This window comes from Fringilla coelebs (genome assembly GCF_963513975.1).
Source record: "Fringilla coelebs genome assembly, chromosome: 25".
NCBI lineage: Eukaryota > Metazoa > Chordata > Aves > Passeriformes > Fringillidae > Fringilla > Fringilla coelebs.
In genome coordinates, this window is record NC_140051.1 from 7,449,810 (window position 1) to 7,468,033 (window position 18,224).

General features: G+C 41.1%; 1 protein-coding gene across 13 annotated transcripts in view; it reads left to right on the top strand.

Annotated features, from left to right (window-relative positions):
- The window catches only part of PRDM10 (PR/SET domain 10), a 45,128-nt gene that overhangs the window by 1,172 nt on the left and 25,732 nt on the right, over window positions 1–18,224 (top strand). For 2 of the 13 annotated variants that reach the window (XM_084221410.1, XM_084221412.1), the window contains exons 2-8: window positions 8,243–8,434; window positions 10,200–10,367; window positions 11,933–11,992; window positions 14,670–14,789; window positions 15,754–15,961; window positions 16,346–16,587; window positions 17,645–17,848. In XM_084221410.1, the coding sequence (XP_084077536.1) occupies window positions 8,342–8,434; window positions 10,200–10,367; window positions 11,933–11,992; window positions 14,670–14,789; window positions 15,754–15,961; window positions 16,346–16,587; window positions 17,645–17,848 (1,095 nt within the window). In that variant the 5' untranslated portion in view covers window positions 8,243–8,341. The other 11 variants (XM_084221401.1, XM_084221400.1, XM_084221405.1 and 8 more) reach the window with 11 other exon arrangements.

Consider the following 18,224-nt stretch of genomic DNA (forward strand, 5'->3'; position numbering starts at 1 on the left):
CTGTGGGGTTCACGGGTTTCCTGACAGTGGCCTTGGTGCCAAAAACCCTGTTCCTGTGGTTCTTGGTATGGTTGTAGCAAGTGGATGCTTGATCTTGTGGCTCTCTTGCTTTGCGGGTGTTGGTATTGAGTTGTCCTGTTCCCTGTCCTGTGCCCCAGCTCCATTAAAAGTGAGTTTATGCAAGTTTGTTAAATGGTTGAGTTGAAATGGAAGAATGAGGTCCCGATGCTGTGCGTTTCAAAATTACTCATCCTAAAGGGATAATTCACATTTTTTAGGGTTATTTCCCTGTACAAGAACTATGTGTGGTCGCCTTTTATCTCTCAGCTGTACATTGCAGAGCCTCAGGAGGGCTCTTACAGCGTCCCTAAATTACAATTTATACTTGGCTTAGGCTACTGACACTAGTCCTGACAGTGAAATGAAGGATCAGTATTTGTGATGCACTTTTTGGTACCTCAGCATCCTGTCTAGTGTATCACTATATAGTTATACATTACACAGTGATACACTAGACAGGATGCTGAGGTAGGACCTTTAAAGAATGATCAACTGCAAAGCTGGGTGTGTGAAATGCCTATCAATGTTTCCCTGTGAGTTTTAATGGGAATAGAGATGTACTGCACTTTTGCTTTCTTCTGTCAGATTTTTAATAATTTAGTGGGGTTTTTTCCTTATAGTTCAGTTAGAAGATGAGATGCTAATGAATCACCAACTGATTTTACAAGAGGATTCTTTGCATCTTTTGTGGACACAATAAAATAATTGGCAGTCTTGAGCCTTCTAATGCCTTCATTTCTAGGAAAACTAATACAGGAGTGTGTATTGCTCTAGTCTGTCCTTAAATGGAGAACTTCTCTCTGAAATTGTGATGGCTTTTGACATTTTGCTTCATGGATGCTTCTCTTGTACAAAAAGAGACAGCTTTATTATCTTGTTTATAAGATAAGATATTGGAGTAGTTTTTATTAATGTTTTCTGATAGAATAATTGACAATTTGATTTTAGAGAGAAACAGGTCTGTAGTATTGTCTGCTCTCCTCTGGCACCCTTAGTCCTATCCTTTGCAAAAAATCCTTGGATGAGCTCTCCTGGGGTAAATTGCTCTGCAGTGAGCAGCCATTTCCACTGTCTTCCTGGCCCACCTACAGCTGCTGGCAGCTGTGTACACTGAATTCTAATGGACTTCTAAGTGTATCTGATTAAGTGGGTTGCTTTTGTATGGTGAATTTTGTTTGGACCTGAACATGAGACTGGGTCTGTTTGTCACTTTTATCTCCTGCTAGTAGAACATACAGTTGTTGTATTGTAGCCCTGAAATGGGCTATATGTCAGTGCCCACCTGTTTGAAGGTGCAGATAGTCCATTGGTTCTCTGAGGTAGTGCAGAGCAGTAGCTGTTCTGAAGGAGCCATCTCAGGTATGTGTTTTTATGTGCAGAAACAAGGTAGTTTTATTTTTTTTAACTTTATGACAGGTGATTTAAATTTAGAGGAGAGGTGCAGGGGAGTGGGAGAAGGAGAGAGGAAGCAGCACCACCCACTTGTAGGAAGGGGAAGAATCCCCTTCAACTGACAGCTCTTTTGGAAAGAGTTTGCTGGAGGAGGAGAAGGGATGGGAGACAAAAAATTGTCTGGAAGAAGCTGGAGGGGAATGGTTTGTTTTCTTTCAGTAACCCTAATAGAGCCATCTTGAAGTTTGTGTGGGCAGAGCTATAGAAGACACTGATACAGAGACATTTATCTTCCTTTTGTGTCATCCTATACTTTAAATGCATGTATTCCCTGTTTCCTTGCTTTATCAGACTTCTCTCTCTATGATTTATAAACCAAATCCTTTAGGAAGGCACAGTCAGCTGGTGCCCAAAAACTGTCTTATGTGATTCAGCCGCCATGATATCACAGGGACCTTAGAGGATGAAACATTGGGAAGACAAGAACACAAGGAATGTGGCCAGAGATTCAGGAAGCTGAGGGTGGGAGAAAGAAATGGGTTGCTGGAGTGGCTATGTAGATGTTGAGCAAATGGGAAAAGAAGTGACTAAAGGAGAGATTTGCATATGTAGAAAGTAATGAAGTTGAGTCTTTGCCCACTGACAGAGAGGACAGTGTGAGAAATACTTTATTATACAAGAATTAGGACTCAAGAGAGATGTCCTTGGAGCATCTCTGAGTACGTGTCTAAACACAGCCTAGGTAGTTCCCAGGAGGATGTTAACCTGTGGTCAGGCTGGATTCTCTCCTGTATTCTGTGGTAGAAATGGATCTTCAGCTACTTACCTGATAAGTTGTGAGAGAATAGTTACTTCAGGCTGTTGTGCTGTCACCTTCAGTGCCTGGGCACTGTCCCTTTAGGAAAAGGACTGTAATGTGTGGTGTCTAGCAAAGGACTGGCCTTGGTCTAAGAGATCTTTTCTAGCTCATTGTTGCTTTGATGATGGATGTGCCATCAGGAGATAGATTCATTATGTACAGTGGCAGCAAAGAGTGAGTTGGTATTTGGCTGAGCTCTTCTATTTATTATATGACAAAATAAATTTAAGCCAGTTTTCCCTTTGTGGAGATTAATAATTCTTGCTGTCCCAGCCCTAGTATGATTTCCATTTTTAACTCACCAGTAAAACATAAATAATGTGGTTTTACATGACCTGATTAATAACATTCACGCAAAATGCACCAGGGCCAGAGCTCCTTGAAACAGTATGTGCCTGTGATGGATGGGAATGCAGAAGAGGTGACAACAGTCCTGACTCAGTCCTCAATGAGGTTAGAAACCTTCTTGCTGCAGTGAAAGCTTGTTCCTGCTAAAGGATCTCAGGAAATGCACTGGCTCTGCCTTCTAGGCAAACTAGGATAATTAACTTTAAGTGTGGGTAAAGCTTTTTGCTGGCAAATGTGATGTTCCTTTTTAGCATAATAAATCATTTTCATATTAAAAGCCGGAGGAAGACTCAGAGTCCTAAAACTCCTTTTGTACCGATCTTGGTGTCCTTGCACATGGCTGGGGTGACACACAGTTGTCAGTGAGCTCAGTCGTGGGAGGATTAAGCCAATAGTCCCTGCTGTTATTGCTGCAGGAACCTCAGGCTATGACAAGGCTCTTTTACACTGGGGAGTAAATCACATTAGCTGGTTTATGCACCATTATTGTAGAGTGGATTCTCATTTGAGATACTGAGTGGCTTTATTCCTTCCTGAACAGGGAGGTGGTCTTTTCCCCTTCCTCTGCTTTAATATTCCCCTTTCTCATCCCAGAGAAGGGGCAAAAATGAGTGTTTGGCAGCCACTGGCTTGGATTTTTCAGCAGAATGCCCTTAGTGAACCTCACAGAGGTTGCTGCCGATGAAATCGCCAGCGATTTTGTCTCTGTATATTCTTTGCATTGAAAGAAATTGTCCTACTCTAATAGCAAGTTTGCCAAGAAAATACGGTTATTGTTGATTCTAATTTTTTTTTGGTGGTGTTTTTTTCTGACTTTCAGAGCTTACCTTTGAAGCCCTAGGTGAGTTCACTGGGTTTAACTTGTCTTTAAAACACTTGGATACCAAACACAAACCAGCAGTGACTTTGCTGTTAGTGGTTTTCTCTTACAGTGCCGTTCACTCCTGAGTGTTTGTGGGAGGATCCATACAAGCACCTGTAAGGGGACACACGTGGAGCTGTGGTGGCTCAGGGTGTCTAATGCTGAGGCAGCAAAGCTAACAAAGGCATTGCTGTTGGATAGGCAATGAGGTGCTTTGCCCCTCTGATCAGTGCTTTCCCATCCTCTGGAGCTGAATGCAGTTCACGGGCAATGTGCTGATTTAATAATACAGCTCTAGAGAAAGCACCATCCCACAGGAGCAGGAGGGAGGAGTTGGAGGGTGTTGCCAAGGTCAAAAGGAGGTTTTAAGCAAGATACCCCAAAAAAATGAAGAACTGTCAGACAATGACACAAAGATGCTTTTGAGGCATCAGGAGCAGCAGAGGAGAAGTTTTGTCATTAATGACACTTTCTGGATTGGATGTAAAATGCAAAAGCTAAAGAGAGATGGCTGTAGGTCTGTGATAGCAACAGGTCCCAGAAGGTGTTGAGAAAAGGAAGGTAAATGTGAATGGTGTTCTGAGACAAACCTTTGTTGTCCTGAAGGGATGGTTAATTTACTTGAACAGCTCAGAATGAGCTAATGTTCCACTAGAGGAGCTATTTCAAAGTCACAGGAGCTGTGCTAGTTCTTAGATCGTGTTGTGTCACGATTCACACAATATATACTGATACAGGACTGTCACTGCCTCGCCACTGCCATACTGGAGTAGTACTGGACTATATTCGTACTCTTTGGTTATGCCTTTCAGTTACTGTTTCAGCTTGTGTCATCACCCAGCACAGACAGGGTGAGGCATGCCTGTTATTTGGGGAAGAAAATGCTGCATCTGCAGTTACTGCAAATGCTTTAACATCTCCCAGTGGCATTGCTTCTTGCTTGTGTTTGCGATGCTCATTGTATGAAAGCATTGGGGTGCTGGTGGAATTTTGGGTGACTATTGGGTGATGTTTCATAATTGACTAATCTTTCAACTTCCAGAAAAGTAAGAAGTTAAAAAATAAATAAATTGAATTATATTTGAGCCAGGCCTCTTATATTTTGTAGTGGAGAGAATATAGTTGTGACATACAGAACATGTAAATTTAACATGAGTTTGAGCAAACTATTTGGATTACTGTTTTACTAAACCTCTACATGGATTTTTATCACAAAATGTAGCCTACTTTCTGGATACTGAGAAAAAACTGAGTTTATCCTATCACAGTGCCTTTTATCTTTAATTATCTTCTTTTAGAATTTCTGCAATTGAGTTTCAGTTTCTGTTACACAGATTCTTAAGGTAATCCATTCGACACAGCAGAGCTTCCCATTGAGGTACATGTCTTGGTGTTTATTTAGCTTGTCTGAAAATGTCTGATGTATTCAATACAGTGAGAAAAATCAACAGTTGCAAAGGATAATCCATGGGCAAACAGTGTGGAGAGCAAGCAGAGAGCACTCCCTGCATACCAGTGATTTGGCAGTGCTTATGTCCAAAGTTTCACATTTATTTCTGCTAAAAAACTACCAAAGCTGAGAGAAGACCACAGGGAAATGGTTTACATTTCGAGACACTGTGCTGTCAGTGTCAGGGCAGTAATGGGTATCGAAGGAATGTATCTAGGGAAGGAAATAAGATTGTGCAGGATTCATGAGGAGGAGCATCCTATGAAAGATCAGCGAGCAAAGTTAGCTTGGTCTGCTTGTCATCAGTGTCAGAAAACTTGCTCAGGTGTTGGTGTTTTGTGGCAGTTCTATTGTCAGTGACTTTGGGTAAGATTTTTCCAGCTCCGGGCCTTGACCGCAGGGCTTATTTCACAGCTGAATTTCAACACTTGCTCCTGCCTCCTGCCCTCTATATTGCCTGTCCCTGGGACCTCTCTGGGACACAGCCTGCCTCCTCCTGCATTGTCTTCTTTCTCAGCACATCCATGTTTCCAGGGAAATGTGCTTTTCAGTGTGTTTTCATGATTACAGATGTACTGAGGGAATGCATACCAGAGGTCAATCCTAGGATGAATTTGGAAGTACAGAAGTTGAAAGCATCAGCAAGTCCTGCAGTTCTACTATTGTTCCTTATTGCTGCACTGAGCAAGTTCCTTATTGGCTGGGCTGGGCTGAGCTGTTTATTATTTTCATTTCTGTCAAGAACAGCAATAACTGGACTGCTTATAGAATCTGCAGCACTGGGGCACTGAATTTGGTTCAGCTTTGCTTTGTTTTCCCCCAAGATTTTAAGTTAGTGCTAACTTTCAGAACCATGAAATTACTGTCTTCTGCTTTCCTTTCCAACTTTTTGGTACTTCTTTTTTCAGGGATGATTCTTAATTCCCAGTTTTGTCTTTTTAAAGACCCTGCCTGAACCCTTCAGTCTCCCTTGTACGCAAGTTGTAAGTTATCTGTGCCAAAATGACTCTGCAGGAGTGAGTCAGCATCTTCCTTCAGACCTTCAGTGTCTGCTGGTGGGGAAGGTCAGCCAAAAATTCTGCTACTTGTTGCACCATGTGGAATTAGCCAGAACTGTGCCTTTCTCTTAATTCAATTAGTAGGTAATGTAATTGCTTTCTTTTTAACAGGATAATTATATTTGTTCTAAAAAGTCAAACTACCCCAAATTGAAACCTCTAATGTTTGGTTTTTATTTTTCATTTTCTAAGCAGTTAGGTAATTGATTAAACTAAGGGCTACTGTTAGTGCAATTACCTGAACTGGCTCTTGATTAGTACCGGCAGTGTAGGAAAAGAGCTGTTGTGGATAAACCAGCTGAAGAGTATCAACAGGATAGGTGTTAAATTTCGCAAAGAAGTTGTTCACAGTATGTTACTAACATAAATGATGTCATGTTTTGCATGGGCAGAGGTGATCATATACCTGATATATGTATATATTCTGAATAAAGAATCTATACCTGATAAAATGAGTGAAGGAGATCAGTGAATGAGGTAGGATTCGATATAAGAAAATCCCAACTTTAATCCTTAATAATATAACAAGTAGCTAGGAGAAAGGTTCTGTGTAGGGATGGATGGTATTTATTTATACATCAGAGCATGTGTGCACTTGGATATATAAATGAATAACATTTATCTGTAAATTGCCCTGACCTTCCACACTTTGAGAACAAGGCTGGTGTTTATCACTCGTGTTTGCTGGAGTTAATTTGTTCATACTAAATTCAGGCCTTGAATGCTGGTACTTAGATTTTATTTTAAATTTTCTCCTAAGTGCTTTTTGGGGATGTTTTATATCAAGCAATATTAATGGAGATGAGGTTTCTGTCCCTGTATTCCCATAAGTGGAGATGTTTGGATATAAGAGAAAGTCAGAACAGTTCCTCAATGTCTGTTTTTGTGGGACTCACATGTGCTGGGTTGCTCAGCATGAGACAGCAAGTGTTAACTCCAGTTACCAGTAACAGCAAGACTTGGTGTCTAGCAATGCCCAGAAATGTCTTTCCCACTGTTTTTCTTTGTGTATATGTAAGTAATATGATTTTTTTGCTCCACCACACAGTTCAGTGACGTTAGCCTGTGCTGTCCCCGCCCTGATGATTTATCCATGCTGGCCAGGCCCAGTGAAACAGTCAGTGCTCAGGTCTGCACAGCTTAATCCTTGCTCGCACAATTAGGAGTATTTAGAAAGTGCCTGCTACTTTTTTTACCTCACTTTGTCTATTTTTCAGTTTGTCAATGACAAGCCAAATGGTGGCATTTATATGGATAAATTATGGCTAAAATAATTTGCATTTAAAATGCAAATGAATGAAAGCATCAGCAAGGAGCCTTCTGCTTCCTTCCTGGTGCACAGATGGGTACTGGCGTTGGATCAGCCCAGTGAGGCACTGGATGTAAAATAAAGTTAATTGGAGTAGCTGAGAAATGAAATGGGCTCAGCCTCATGCTAATTCCTGGCCTGTGATTTAATACAACAGTAGAGACAAAGGATTGGGAAGGTGCTGAACCACTGACTCAAACAATCGCCAGAGCTGTAAATTACCCTTCTGGGATCACAATGGCAGATTGAAAGGCCCCAGTAAAATTGCAAGAGGTGAATAAAACCAAGCTTGGAAGCAGTTTGTTGGGATCTTTGTGAATTTAAGTTTCATTATTTCTTTTTAGTAGCTGGCTATAACACTCTGCTAACCTGGGACTGGGGTTTTGTCCAAGGTCAAATCTGTCTGTACATGGAAATCCAGTTGGTGATCAAACAAAACCTCATTTAGGCAAACTGAGGAACTGGTGATGCATCTCTGAACACAGTGTTTTCTTGTTGGAAGCCTCAGGTCCATTTTTTGCATTATTTATTGATTTCTAGGCCTCTAGGTGCCAGAAGGACAATGAGGAAAAGGTGGTGTGGATGGCCTGTGGCCAGGGAAAGAGATGAAGGAAGAATTCAGTGTAATCTTTCAGTGCAATTGGTGCAATGGTTGATTTGTTTCCTCCTTAATGGGATATGGAAAGTGGTGAACAGTAGGACTTGACCATGCTCAGTGAGATAAGATTTCTGTTCCCTTGTTCCCATAACTTAAGGTGTTTGAGTCTTGTAGGAGGTGTTTATAAAGCCAAACCTGCTTTACTCTATGTTACTGAAGTGTGGTAGTGCATGATAACAAATTCCTCATAGGTCCATGCCATGTGTCATGCTGGTTTTAATGTCTCTGTTCTCTGTTTTTTTACAGCCATGTTGCTGAAGATCACCTTGTCTTCTGGAAGCAGAAACACAATGAACAGATGAATCCCTTCAGCCAGATAATACGCCAGTAGGTCTCCTTCTCCTCATGGAGCACACAGGCAGGGAGGAGATGGACTTGAAAGAGGAAAGTCCTCAGGTGTGGACTGAGTCTGCAGGACAGGAACAGAACACTGCTCAGGTGATTAGCCAGAGCTCCACCTTTGCTTGGGCTGGATTGGAATTAGTGGGGAGGGTTAGTTCCCATTCGGCCCTGATTTAGAGTCTAGAAGCTCAGCTTTTATTTGAGCAGAAATACAAACATTTCTGTGGTGATTTAGGGTTAAAGCTTCAGAAACTGAACAGTGCAAACCACATCAGTGAAGACACAGAGATCTGAAATGAGCTGAACAAAACCAAGCGGTGGCTGTAGAAGTTTGTGTCCAAATACATTTATTACCATGTGGGGGAGAGTAAAGGGTGTTCAGAGTAATGAACAAAATCTGTGCTCTGTGGCAGCCACTTTTGGTGGCATCATTTGAATCAGATGGAACTGTGGGTGGACCCTGGGGAAAGTAATACAAGTAATTTTTTCCAGACAGACATCTGGGTACTGAGGAAGGGAGAAATTTTAATTGTAAGTGACTAATGCAGTTTTAATTCTTTCAGGCTCTGTGGTACACAGCTTGTCCCTCTGCCTCTATGACAACACAGCTGGGAATTTCTAGAATTCTGTAAATTTATTTACTCTTTTAAGTATGGTAGGAAAAGGTGTTGCATGGTATTTGACCCGCAAGCTGAGAAATTTGGGCTCTCAGTAATTTCCAGCTTTGAAATTTGCAAAGAAGGGCAGTTTTCAATGGCCTGTGTTCCCTTCTCTCTACAATGGGATAACCATGCTGCTGTTTGCACATGGCAGTTTTAAGGCTTAATGAGTATTTGCAGAGGGCTTTCCAAATGTGAAGTTGTAGTGTTTATGAGAAGATTTATTGTACACAATCAGCACTGAGCATCCACAGGGGAGTACCAGGTGTCTTCTGAAGCATATGCTTAAAACTGAAACAGAATAAGCAAAATATGTAACTGTGGTATCATTTTATGTGAAAGAACTTTATGTGGCTATGAGTACTTGTATTTAAACTAGGTTTCCTGCTCACTGTCCTGTTTTTCCCATGCACTGAAAATGCTTTTCAGCATGTAAATGATGGCAAGAGCTAAAGATATTCCTGTTTTCACTGGAATCCAGTATTCTGGCTCATTTAATAGATGTATCATTTAATATGATCATCAATTATGATCATAATGTTCTGGTAAATTTACTTGTTTAGATTTAAAGTGCAGCCCTAGACATAACTTGTTCCAGTAGTCCTTGGAATCTGTGCTTAATGTTTTTAGGTATAGGTTTATCTATTTAAATAGTTGAATTTTCTATTGATGCTGCACATACATACTACAGAGCATATGCCCTGCTGGTGACTCTGAGAACCGCAATACTATATCTTGAGGAGTATCAGAGTTAATAAATTCTGTTAGCCTCTCATCAGACAGCAAAAATTACCTCCAGCTACAGAACTAGCTGAATGAAGTAATTATCATAAATCCTGAAAGGGATATATGAGCATGAAGGGAAACAATATCCCAATACATTTAATAGATACATTAGTTCAAATATGAACTTGTTCCCTTACGAATTTCCGAAGCATCGTGCAAGAACTAAGTATGGGTGAGTGCCCTTTTGTAGCAGTTACGTCTTGAGTTGCAATGCAAAGTAAAACCAGACGCTGGTGGGAGTTGTATCCAGATTTCTACTGATAGAATAATTGAGTGAGATTTGAAATACGTGTTTTTCGCTGCATTCAAATTAGTTGGGACACAAGTTCTCTCTGCTTTTCAAGGCACCCCGTGACTCTGGTGCTGTGTCCCACTGGCCTGTGTTGGTGCGAGTCCAGGATCTGTTTGTTCCCCAGGTGCACTTTGTCCCCGAGGGGGGGGCAGTGGCCCAGATCATGTACAGTGACGAGCAGGAGCGCGGCCCTGCACAGCAGGTGGTTTACACGGCTGACGGCACCTCCTACACCTCTGTGGACACCTCGGAGCACACCCTCGTTTACATCCACCCCGTGGAAGCTACGCAGGCACGTGTGGTTCTGAGCCCACCCTGGTTTTGGCACCTAGAAAACACAACAATCTTGTTTGGGATGAAGGCCAGTTACCAGCCAAGTGGTATGACTGGAAAATAGCAGGCAGTCACTCCCAGCAGTTTTCTCTGCCCACTGCTGAGCAGGGACTTCATGCTGTTCATTTGTCTGATGTGCAAATCTGCTTATCAAAGGATGGTGAAGCTATGAATTTTGAAATGCTGGTTACTTCACTGAAGGTGGATGAGATTATAATTTACTCAAAGGTGTTTTCCAGGTCAAGATAATCTCACCAGAAGTTCTGCCTCTTGTATCCAGTAAAAAGCTAAGAGCCATCTATATTCCTTCTGGAAGAGTCTTTGTTTTGTGTAGTGCAGTTGTCATAATTGATAGTTACAATAACAGTCGTGTCTTTTTGCAGAGCATCTCTGTTTATTCAACGTAATTTTGTGGTCTCTACAGAGTTGCTGATTTTATAGACCTTTTATATTAGTTTTCTTCTGCATAATCATATCAAATAGCCTTTATTCCTTGCAGTACATGTTTATATGGGGTCAATATGCTATGCATCTCTGCCTCTGTATGGACAGATTAAAAAGGAACAGGCTTGCTTTGTCCCGAGTGTTTTATAATATCTTTGGCAGGGCAGATAAGCTGTGCTGCAAAGCACACGTACCTGGCACCCCCATCACGCTGGCAGGGCCTCATGTGGCACATTGTGTCTTGTACACCTCTCAGCTGTCCCAGAAAACTAGCTTCTGTGTGAAGGGATGTCCTGAGAGGATCAACCAGGAAGTTAGTGGCCAACTAACTCCAAAACTCTGAATGCTGTCGTTGTGTCAAATGATGTGTAGTATTCAGACACTCTTCTGCATCTAAGATGAAATTATCACAGTGCTAAAGGAATTTGTACTGTATCATGTTTTATTTTATTGTAGCCAGGCTGCTGCAAGCTCAGATATTTCAAGTTTTGGCTAAGTAAGTCTGGCCTCAGTCAATCCTTAGTCTGGCTTTTCCTGGGATTCTGTCAGGGCTGTTCTTGCAGAATACTGAAGTTGGCATGGCTTCTATGAAATTAAACAGCATCCTGGCTGTATCAAATTCCTGTATAGGATGTGCAAGATAGTTCCTCAAAAGAAAGCATGCAGCAGTCTTGTGAATTTTCAGGAAGAAAAAGCTCACAGTTACCTTCTATCCTGATTTTAAGTGTTACACATTAAGGGCATAGATAGAGCTATTGAATTTCATCCTATAGATTTTATCAAATCAACAACTGACAAAGTGATTTTGGTAAATAAAAAAAATCCTTGAAACACTTTAGCTGTACAGATGCAAAGTGTCACATAAATATATTACCTCTTTATGGAGCATTACCTAATTTTTAATTTCCCTGTATGTAGGTCTACTTGGGTAAGTTGAAGTAGTTTGCTGTGGTAACAGGCAGGTTAGAAGCTGACAAAGGCTCAAATGTGGGTTGTTTCATGGTGGCAGGGTAACTTTTGTGTGACTTGGGAGTAAAAACCCCCATGGCTGGTTTGATAAGCCTTTTTCACTCTGTCTAGACTCTGTTTACAGATCCGTCCCAAGTGGCTTACGTTCAACAGGATGCTACCACCCAGCAGGTAAGGAAGAGATATTATTCATTTTGGGCCTAAAATTATGAGGAAACAGTTAGGGAAGGTAAAGGGACATTCATGTGGTGTGGGAGGGTAATGAGTGGGTTTTGAAGTTATCCAGTGACAATCTTAGTCTCGTGCCGTTACCCTGATCAAGACAAATGACCACCTTGAGCGTGAATGACAGTAAAAGTTAAGAATTATTTTGAGTTTATTATCTTTTAATTCATATTCAACAAAAATTCTAATTTACTGCCCCAGGTAGCATGAAAAAATCTTTCAGCAGTGTCCCTGCAGCAGATGTGGCTGATGTCATCTGAATGTGCCATTTTGGAAAGGCGGGGTTTTCAGTTGTCCTCATGCAGGTTCTGATCCAAATGCCTTGGAGTGCACAGAAGGCTTTTGAGGGATAGAAAAATTGGATTAAATTCTGGGTTTACTAGGAACGTAACAGGAAATTAAGTGTAAAACCTGAAGAAGTTCAGTGACTGGCTCCCCTAACAGGTGTGCTGGGCTTGCCAGTGTGAGGTGGGCTGGGTAAAAAATAAAACTGCAGCCTGTATTTATAAGGTTATGATGATTTTTCCTTTTTTTTTTTACATCCATCATGGATGGGGAAGTTGTTATTAACTCTTACTGGTATCTTTGGGGACTGTGCTGTGATAATCAGCTGTAGACAGGTGCTTTCAGATATCTGGTTGGAATTCTCTGCTTGTCATAGACTTAAAATCATTACTGCTTGGTGGGTCTTTAATGACATGTATGAATGGGTGTACTAGTTCTGAATCATCACCAAAGCCATCACTAAAATATGTGTTTATTGACAGTCTTGGGGCAGAGTGAGGAGTTGAATCTGTGCTGAAAACAAATTTTCTTGCTAAAAAACCGCCTAAATGGTTGAGGCAGAGATGGGAAGGAATGACTGACACAATAAAGGTGTTACCTGTCTTCTCATTCTCTGGAGTTCTGTTCTCGAATTTTTTGCTCCATCAATTTCCCTGCATTAAGAAGGCAGAAGTTCCTATTTAATTGCCTTAAAGCTCATTTAACAAATATATGATTAATTAGACATTATTTGTACACAGTGCAGATGGCAGTTACAACAGAGGTGATCTGCTGGTTTTGATTATTCCAGAAGCACTTGCCTTGTCCTCAGGCCTTGTCCTCAGCCTGTCCTCCATTCCAACACAGTCTGATAGCAGTCCTAACATAGATACTAATTTTTTGGTGAACAGTTAATCCCTCATTGTATCAACTCCTGCCTGTGCAGCTGTTTTTACATCAGCATTTCATGTGGGACATCCCTGAAGTGACAACTAATGATAAAATAATAATTAAAGCTCCTCTTGTCTTTCAGAAGAAACTTTATTGTAGAAAGAAAGTTGAGAGGTTTATAAAAATAATGCCCATAATCTATGCAGTACCTGACATGGAAGTGCAAGTAAGGGTATATTTGGTGTGATTAGTAGTAGGCAATGCTAATAGGGGGTACAAATAGATCCAAGTCTGTACAACTCTATCCTTGCTGGCACACTGGAGGAATAATGATGCCTCTTTATTGCCACTTGGCTTCAGAAGTGTCAATATCAGACTGTCATGGTGGTTTCCTTTCACCGCCGCATCATTCCCTGAAGTTTTTTTGCCGTTGTTTTTTTAGGCGTTTCATAAATGACTCTTAATCCCTCTTTAAACAAAGCAACTAGTTTGGAGTACTAAGACCAAGTGCTTACGTTATGGATTTTGTTGTCTGCTCCCTCGCTACTGGCCCAATGCACTATTCTCAGTTTTATCTGATATTTATTAAGCACTCTGCAGAGAGGCAAGAGCTTGGATTTTAGCAGAAAAGCTGTTTAACAGTCAGAGACACAGACTAGAAGCCACATGATATCAGCTGTAGAGAAGGATGAAAAGTCATGCGAAATAGTGGTGCAAATTCCTGTGTAGATAAGCTGGAAACAAAAGGCGGGAAAGGTGATTCCTAGGGGTCTTAGTTGTGCTTTGTTTTATTGCTGAATGGATGAGAACAGTGTAATATGCATTAATTTGGTTGTTACAGCACAAAAAAAGTATGTAAACAAAAATATGTAGTGTGACCAAATGTAAAGAAAAATAATTGTTGGGATCCTCTTTTTTGAGAGGCTGATCTTCTCATGAGGTCAATACACCATTTTGGTTTTTATGGATCCTGGATCATAGAATTACTGAATGATTTGGATTGGAAGGGATCTTAAAGCTTATCTAGTTCTAAATCCCTCAACCATCAGCAGGATTTCCTTAAGGAAAAAAATAAGGAAATGGTTTTTAGTCCTTCTTTACCTTTTGCCCTTGAAAACGAAAGTAAATTTGGGTATAGAGGAAAAGAGACCCCAAATCACTGGTTTTACCAAGAGCTAAAGAGCTCCTAACATCTGTTTTTAGTGCAATTGAACCCAGGACCTTAATTTAAAAATATTAAAAATTCAGAATTTGCAAAGTCTATAGATTTGAAGTCTTTCCCTTTGTCCCAGGAGCTGCATGTTCTGTCCAAGTCCATTATTCCTATTTGAACCCCAAAAATCATGGCAATGCAGCAGTTTTTGAGTAGAGTGCAGGGCTCAAGGAAGCTGTGCATGCCAGGACTTGCCCATGTGTTAAGTGACTGATGGAAATGCTGCAGTGCTAAAATGAGTGCCTGTGCTTTTAGGTAACGGTGCTCTTGCCTGCTGCTGCTCAGAGCATGAATCCCACCAACCTGTCCGTGCTCGGCAGCGTTGCTGACCCCCCCCAGCCAGTGGCTCTGGAGCAGGGGCCACAAGCAGATAGAGTAAGTTGCCAGGCACCCTTTTCTTTTTCATGTATGAGCACACTGATTCCATTGCTCCATCATTGCTCTGGGGATGAAATGTGGCTAAGTGAGCTGGGAAGCGATGTGAGAAAGCTGTAGTGCCGATTTGTACTGTCTTACGAAGTCTCACCATAGAATGTACGGAGGTTTAGGATATCATATATTTAATATACAGAGAAACCTGTTTCATTGATGGTTCTGTGAGCAGCCACCTTAAAAGTCTGTCAGTGCTGAAAAGTGAAGTTAACAGAAGGTGTAGTGCTGACTGTCACAGCAACATCCACTGAGTTTCCTTGCCAGTGTTTTCAGGCAGCTCTGCTGCGTATAATGTTTCTTATTTTCTACCTGAGAAACCTTTGTGGGTGATGAAATATGCACCAAACTTGAAATGTTGCAGTTCTTTTAAGGATGGAAAGGGCTAAACTTGAAAATTAGTGGAAGAATGCAATGCCCTCAACTGTTCTTCATGTCCTGTAGTTTATATCCAGTCTCCACATTACCTCACGCCTTCTTGACCTCTACCTTTGTACTCTGGAGATTGGTTTTGTTGTATTGTAAAGAGAAGATTGTGTGCCAAAGTGCAGGATTCTCTCACTTGTACAAAAGAAATTAAAATACAGTTTTAGGCTCTAGGTAATATCCACAGAGCCTGGACTTGGTTTTAAACTTTTTGCAAGGGTCGAGAACTTCTCTGAGTTCAGTTTCTTCTGAGAACTGAGTCCTTGGCAGGGTATAGCCAGGGAGTAATACAGGTATTTTGAGTGAGGCCATCAGCAGCAGCCAGCCTTGCAAAACATCCCTTGGCAGTCATTTAGCACCTTTCCTTGTTCTCCTCTCCATTTCCAGAGGCAGCGGGAAGGGTAGGCTAGCAAGGACCTTCATTATTTGTCCTTGTGGCTTTCTTCATGAATCAGCTTGAATTGTTTGTGAATTCTCTCCTCAGGCATCCTTACCGGTGCATAACCAGGTGTTACCTCCTATGGAGGCTGTGGATGGTTCTGATCCTTTAGCACCTCTGCAGAATCAAATGGAAAGGATAGAAACAAAAGAGGAAGATGATGAGGATGAAGATGAAGATGAAGATGGGGAAGACACTGACATGGATGAGTGGGATCCAGATCCACCTCGACCTTTTGATCCCAATGATTTGTGTAAGCATGTGCAGTCATATGTAGTGTACTACCTACCCCCTTTTTTTCTTCCCTCTTCATTAGACCTTTAGTAAAGAGAGGCAAAAACCATTCAGATTTTAGCAGTAATGAGTAAATGTGAGTCTCGATTCCCAGAAATGTGAATTCAAATTGGGCTGCTTGACTGAAAAGACAAAATTCTGTCTTTAGTGAAGTCTCTGAGTTGATTTGTACCTATTTTGCTGGACACTGGCCTGTCTAATATTTTAGAATATAGACAGGCTATTGGCATAAGTGTTCCCACAGCTGAGCCAAAGATGTTTAGAGAGACATCTAAAGGCTGTCTCTGAGCTGGTGTGTGAGTGTCTGCCTAAAAGTCATGTCCTCTCTGCCTTTGTGTTGCAGGGTGTGAAGAGTGTAATAATGCACATCCCTCAGTGTGTCCAAAACACGGACCTTTGCATCCCATCCCAAACCGGCCTGTGCTGACCAGGGCGAGGGCCAGCCTTCCCCTGGTGCTCTATATAGACAGGTTTTTGGGAGGTGTGTTCTCTAAAAGGCGCATCCCAAAGCGTACACAGTTTGGGCCTGTGGAAGGACCCTTGGTCAGACAGACTGAGCTCAAAGACTGCTATATCCATTTGAAGGTAAGGTGAGAAAAGGGGAAATCAATTTGTGCCTAAGCTTTGATTTTCATTAATTTGTCACTCTACCTTCATCAATTCACTAGAGATATTTTGTTACTTCCATCTCTGAATATAGCTAAGAAATACCCAGATTCTTTTGGCTTCAAATTTGCTCTATTATTCAGGGTGACACACTAATCCTGGTGAATGTTCTGGCATTATGGTGATAGGATATATATGTATATAGATATGTATGTAGATATGCATATATAGGGTGCATAACATGGGAGGCTGTGAATCACTCTCACATGGGCTGAAGCAGCATCTGGACATAAAAACAGCAGCCCCTTCTGAGAACATTCTGCAGCCATTCTTTTGTGTCATGTTGTAACCTCAGTTCAAAATATGTTTCTTACCTTTCTAATTCATAAGATGTAGGAGAAAGGTGATATTTTTATGCCTTTCCTCTTGCCAAGTAATCGGTATGGGGTAAAATGTATTTGAGTGACTTTTATCCATTTATCCATACTGGTTTCACTAGAAAAAATTGGTCCTTCATTTGTTGGAGTTTAGATCCACAGTCTTAGGAGGGCTCTCATGGTCAGTGTCTGACAAGCAAATTGTGACCATAGGCAGATTCAGCAACCAAGAGAAGTTCAGCTAAAAAAAATGCTGCTTCCTGCTTGAGGAAGTGTCATGACTCAAGAAATTAAAGGAAAAGTGGGTCTGCCAGGTAGAAACTTCTGACTGATGTTTCTGTAGCCTACTTAAGCTACAACTACTTGTGTGTCATTTGTTAAAGTCACTTGTTCATACTATGCCTGACCCCTTTAATGAATGATTCTTGTCCCTGAAAGCCTTGGAAGGATCCATTGTGCCTCCCTAGTTAATCTTTACCTTGCTAAATATTTTTCTGCTTGTTTCTGGATCTGTGTTAGTAAAGAGAGAAAATTAGCTATGTCTTCATTGCTCCACTAATGTAACAGTTGCATGGGCACAGTAGTTTTCTTAGTAAGTCAAATTCTTTTGAATGGGCTGCCAGGCAATTACAATCACATGTAATTGGATTTTGCTACAGGTTTCTCTTGATAAGGGTGACAGAAAAGACAGAGACTTGCAAGAGGACTTGTGGTTTGAACTGTCCAGTGAGGCTCTGTGTAACTGGATGATGTTTGTGCGTCCAGCTCAAAATCACCTGGAGCAGAACCTAGTGGCCTATCAGTATGGCCACCACATTTATTACACCACCATTAAAAATGTGGAGCCCAAGCAGGAACTCAAGGTATGGCATTGCTTGTGTGTCAGGATTCTCTTTTTCTACTGGTTAAATAGTACCTTAAAAGTTGATTCCTATTAAGTGCCAAAAACTACTGATGTGAATAGTTTTAGAACTTTTTTCCTCTGAAAAAAGCCTGGCCTGAATTGAGTATCACTGAAGTCAGTAAGTAGTTAGTCACCAACATATGCATTTTAATAAGCTTTGGCTCATGAGGGATGTTTAAAATAAAAATAGGTAAATTATTTGTCTCTCCCTGTTATGCTTTACACAGCATATATTTTGCTGATACAATCTAATTTTTATTGCAGCAATTGTAATTTTTAAATTCTGGATGCCCTTTCCGGTTAGCCCTGTGTGTTCCTGGCTTGTTTTCTGGTGC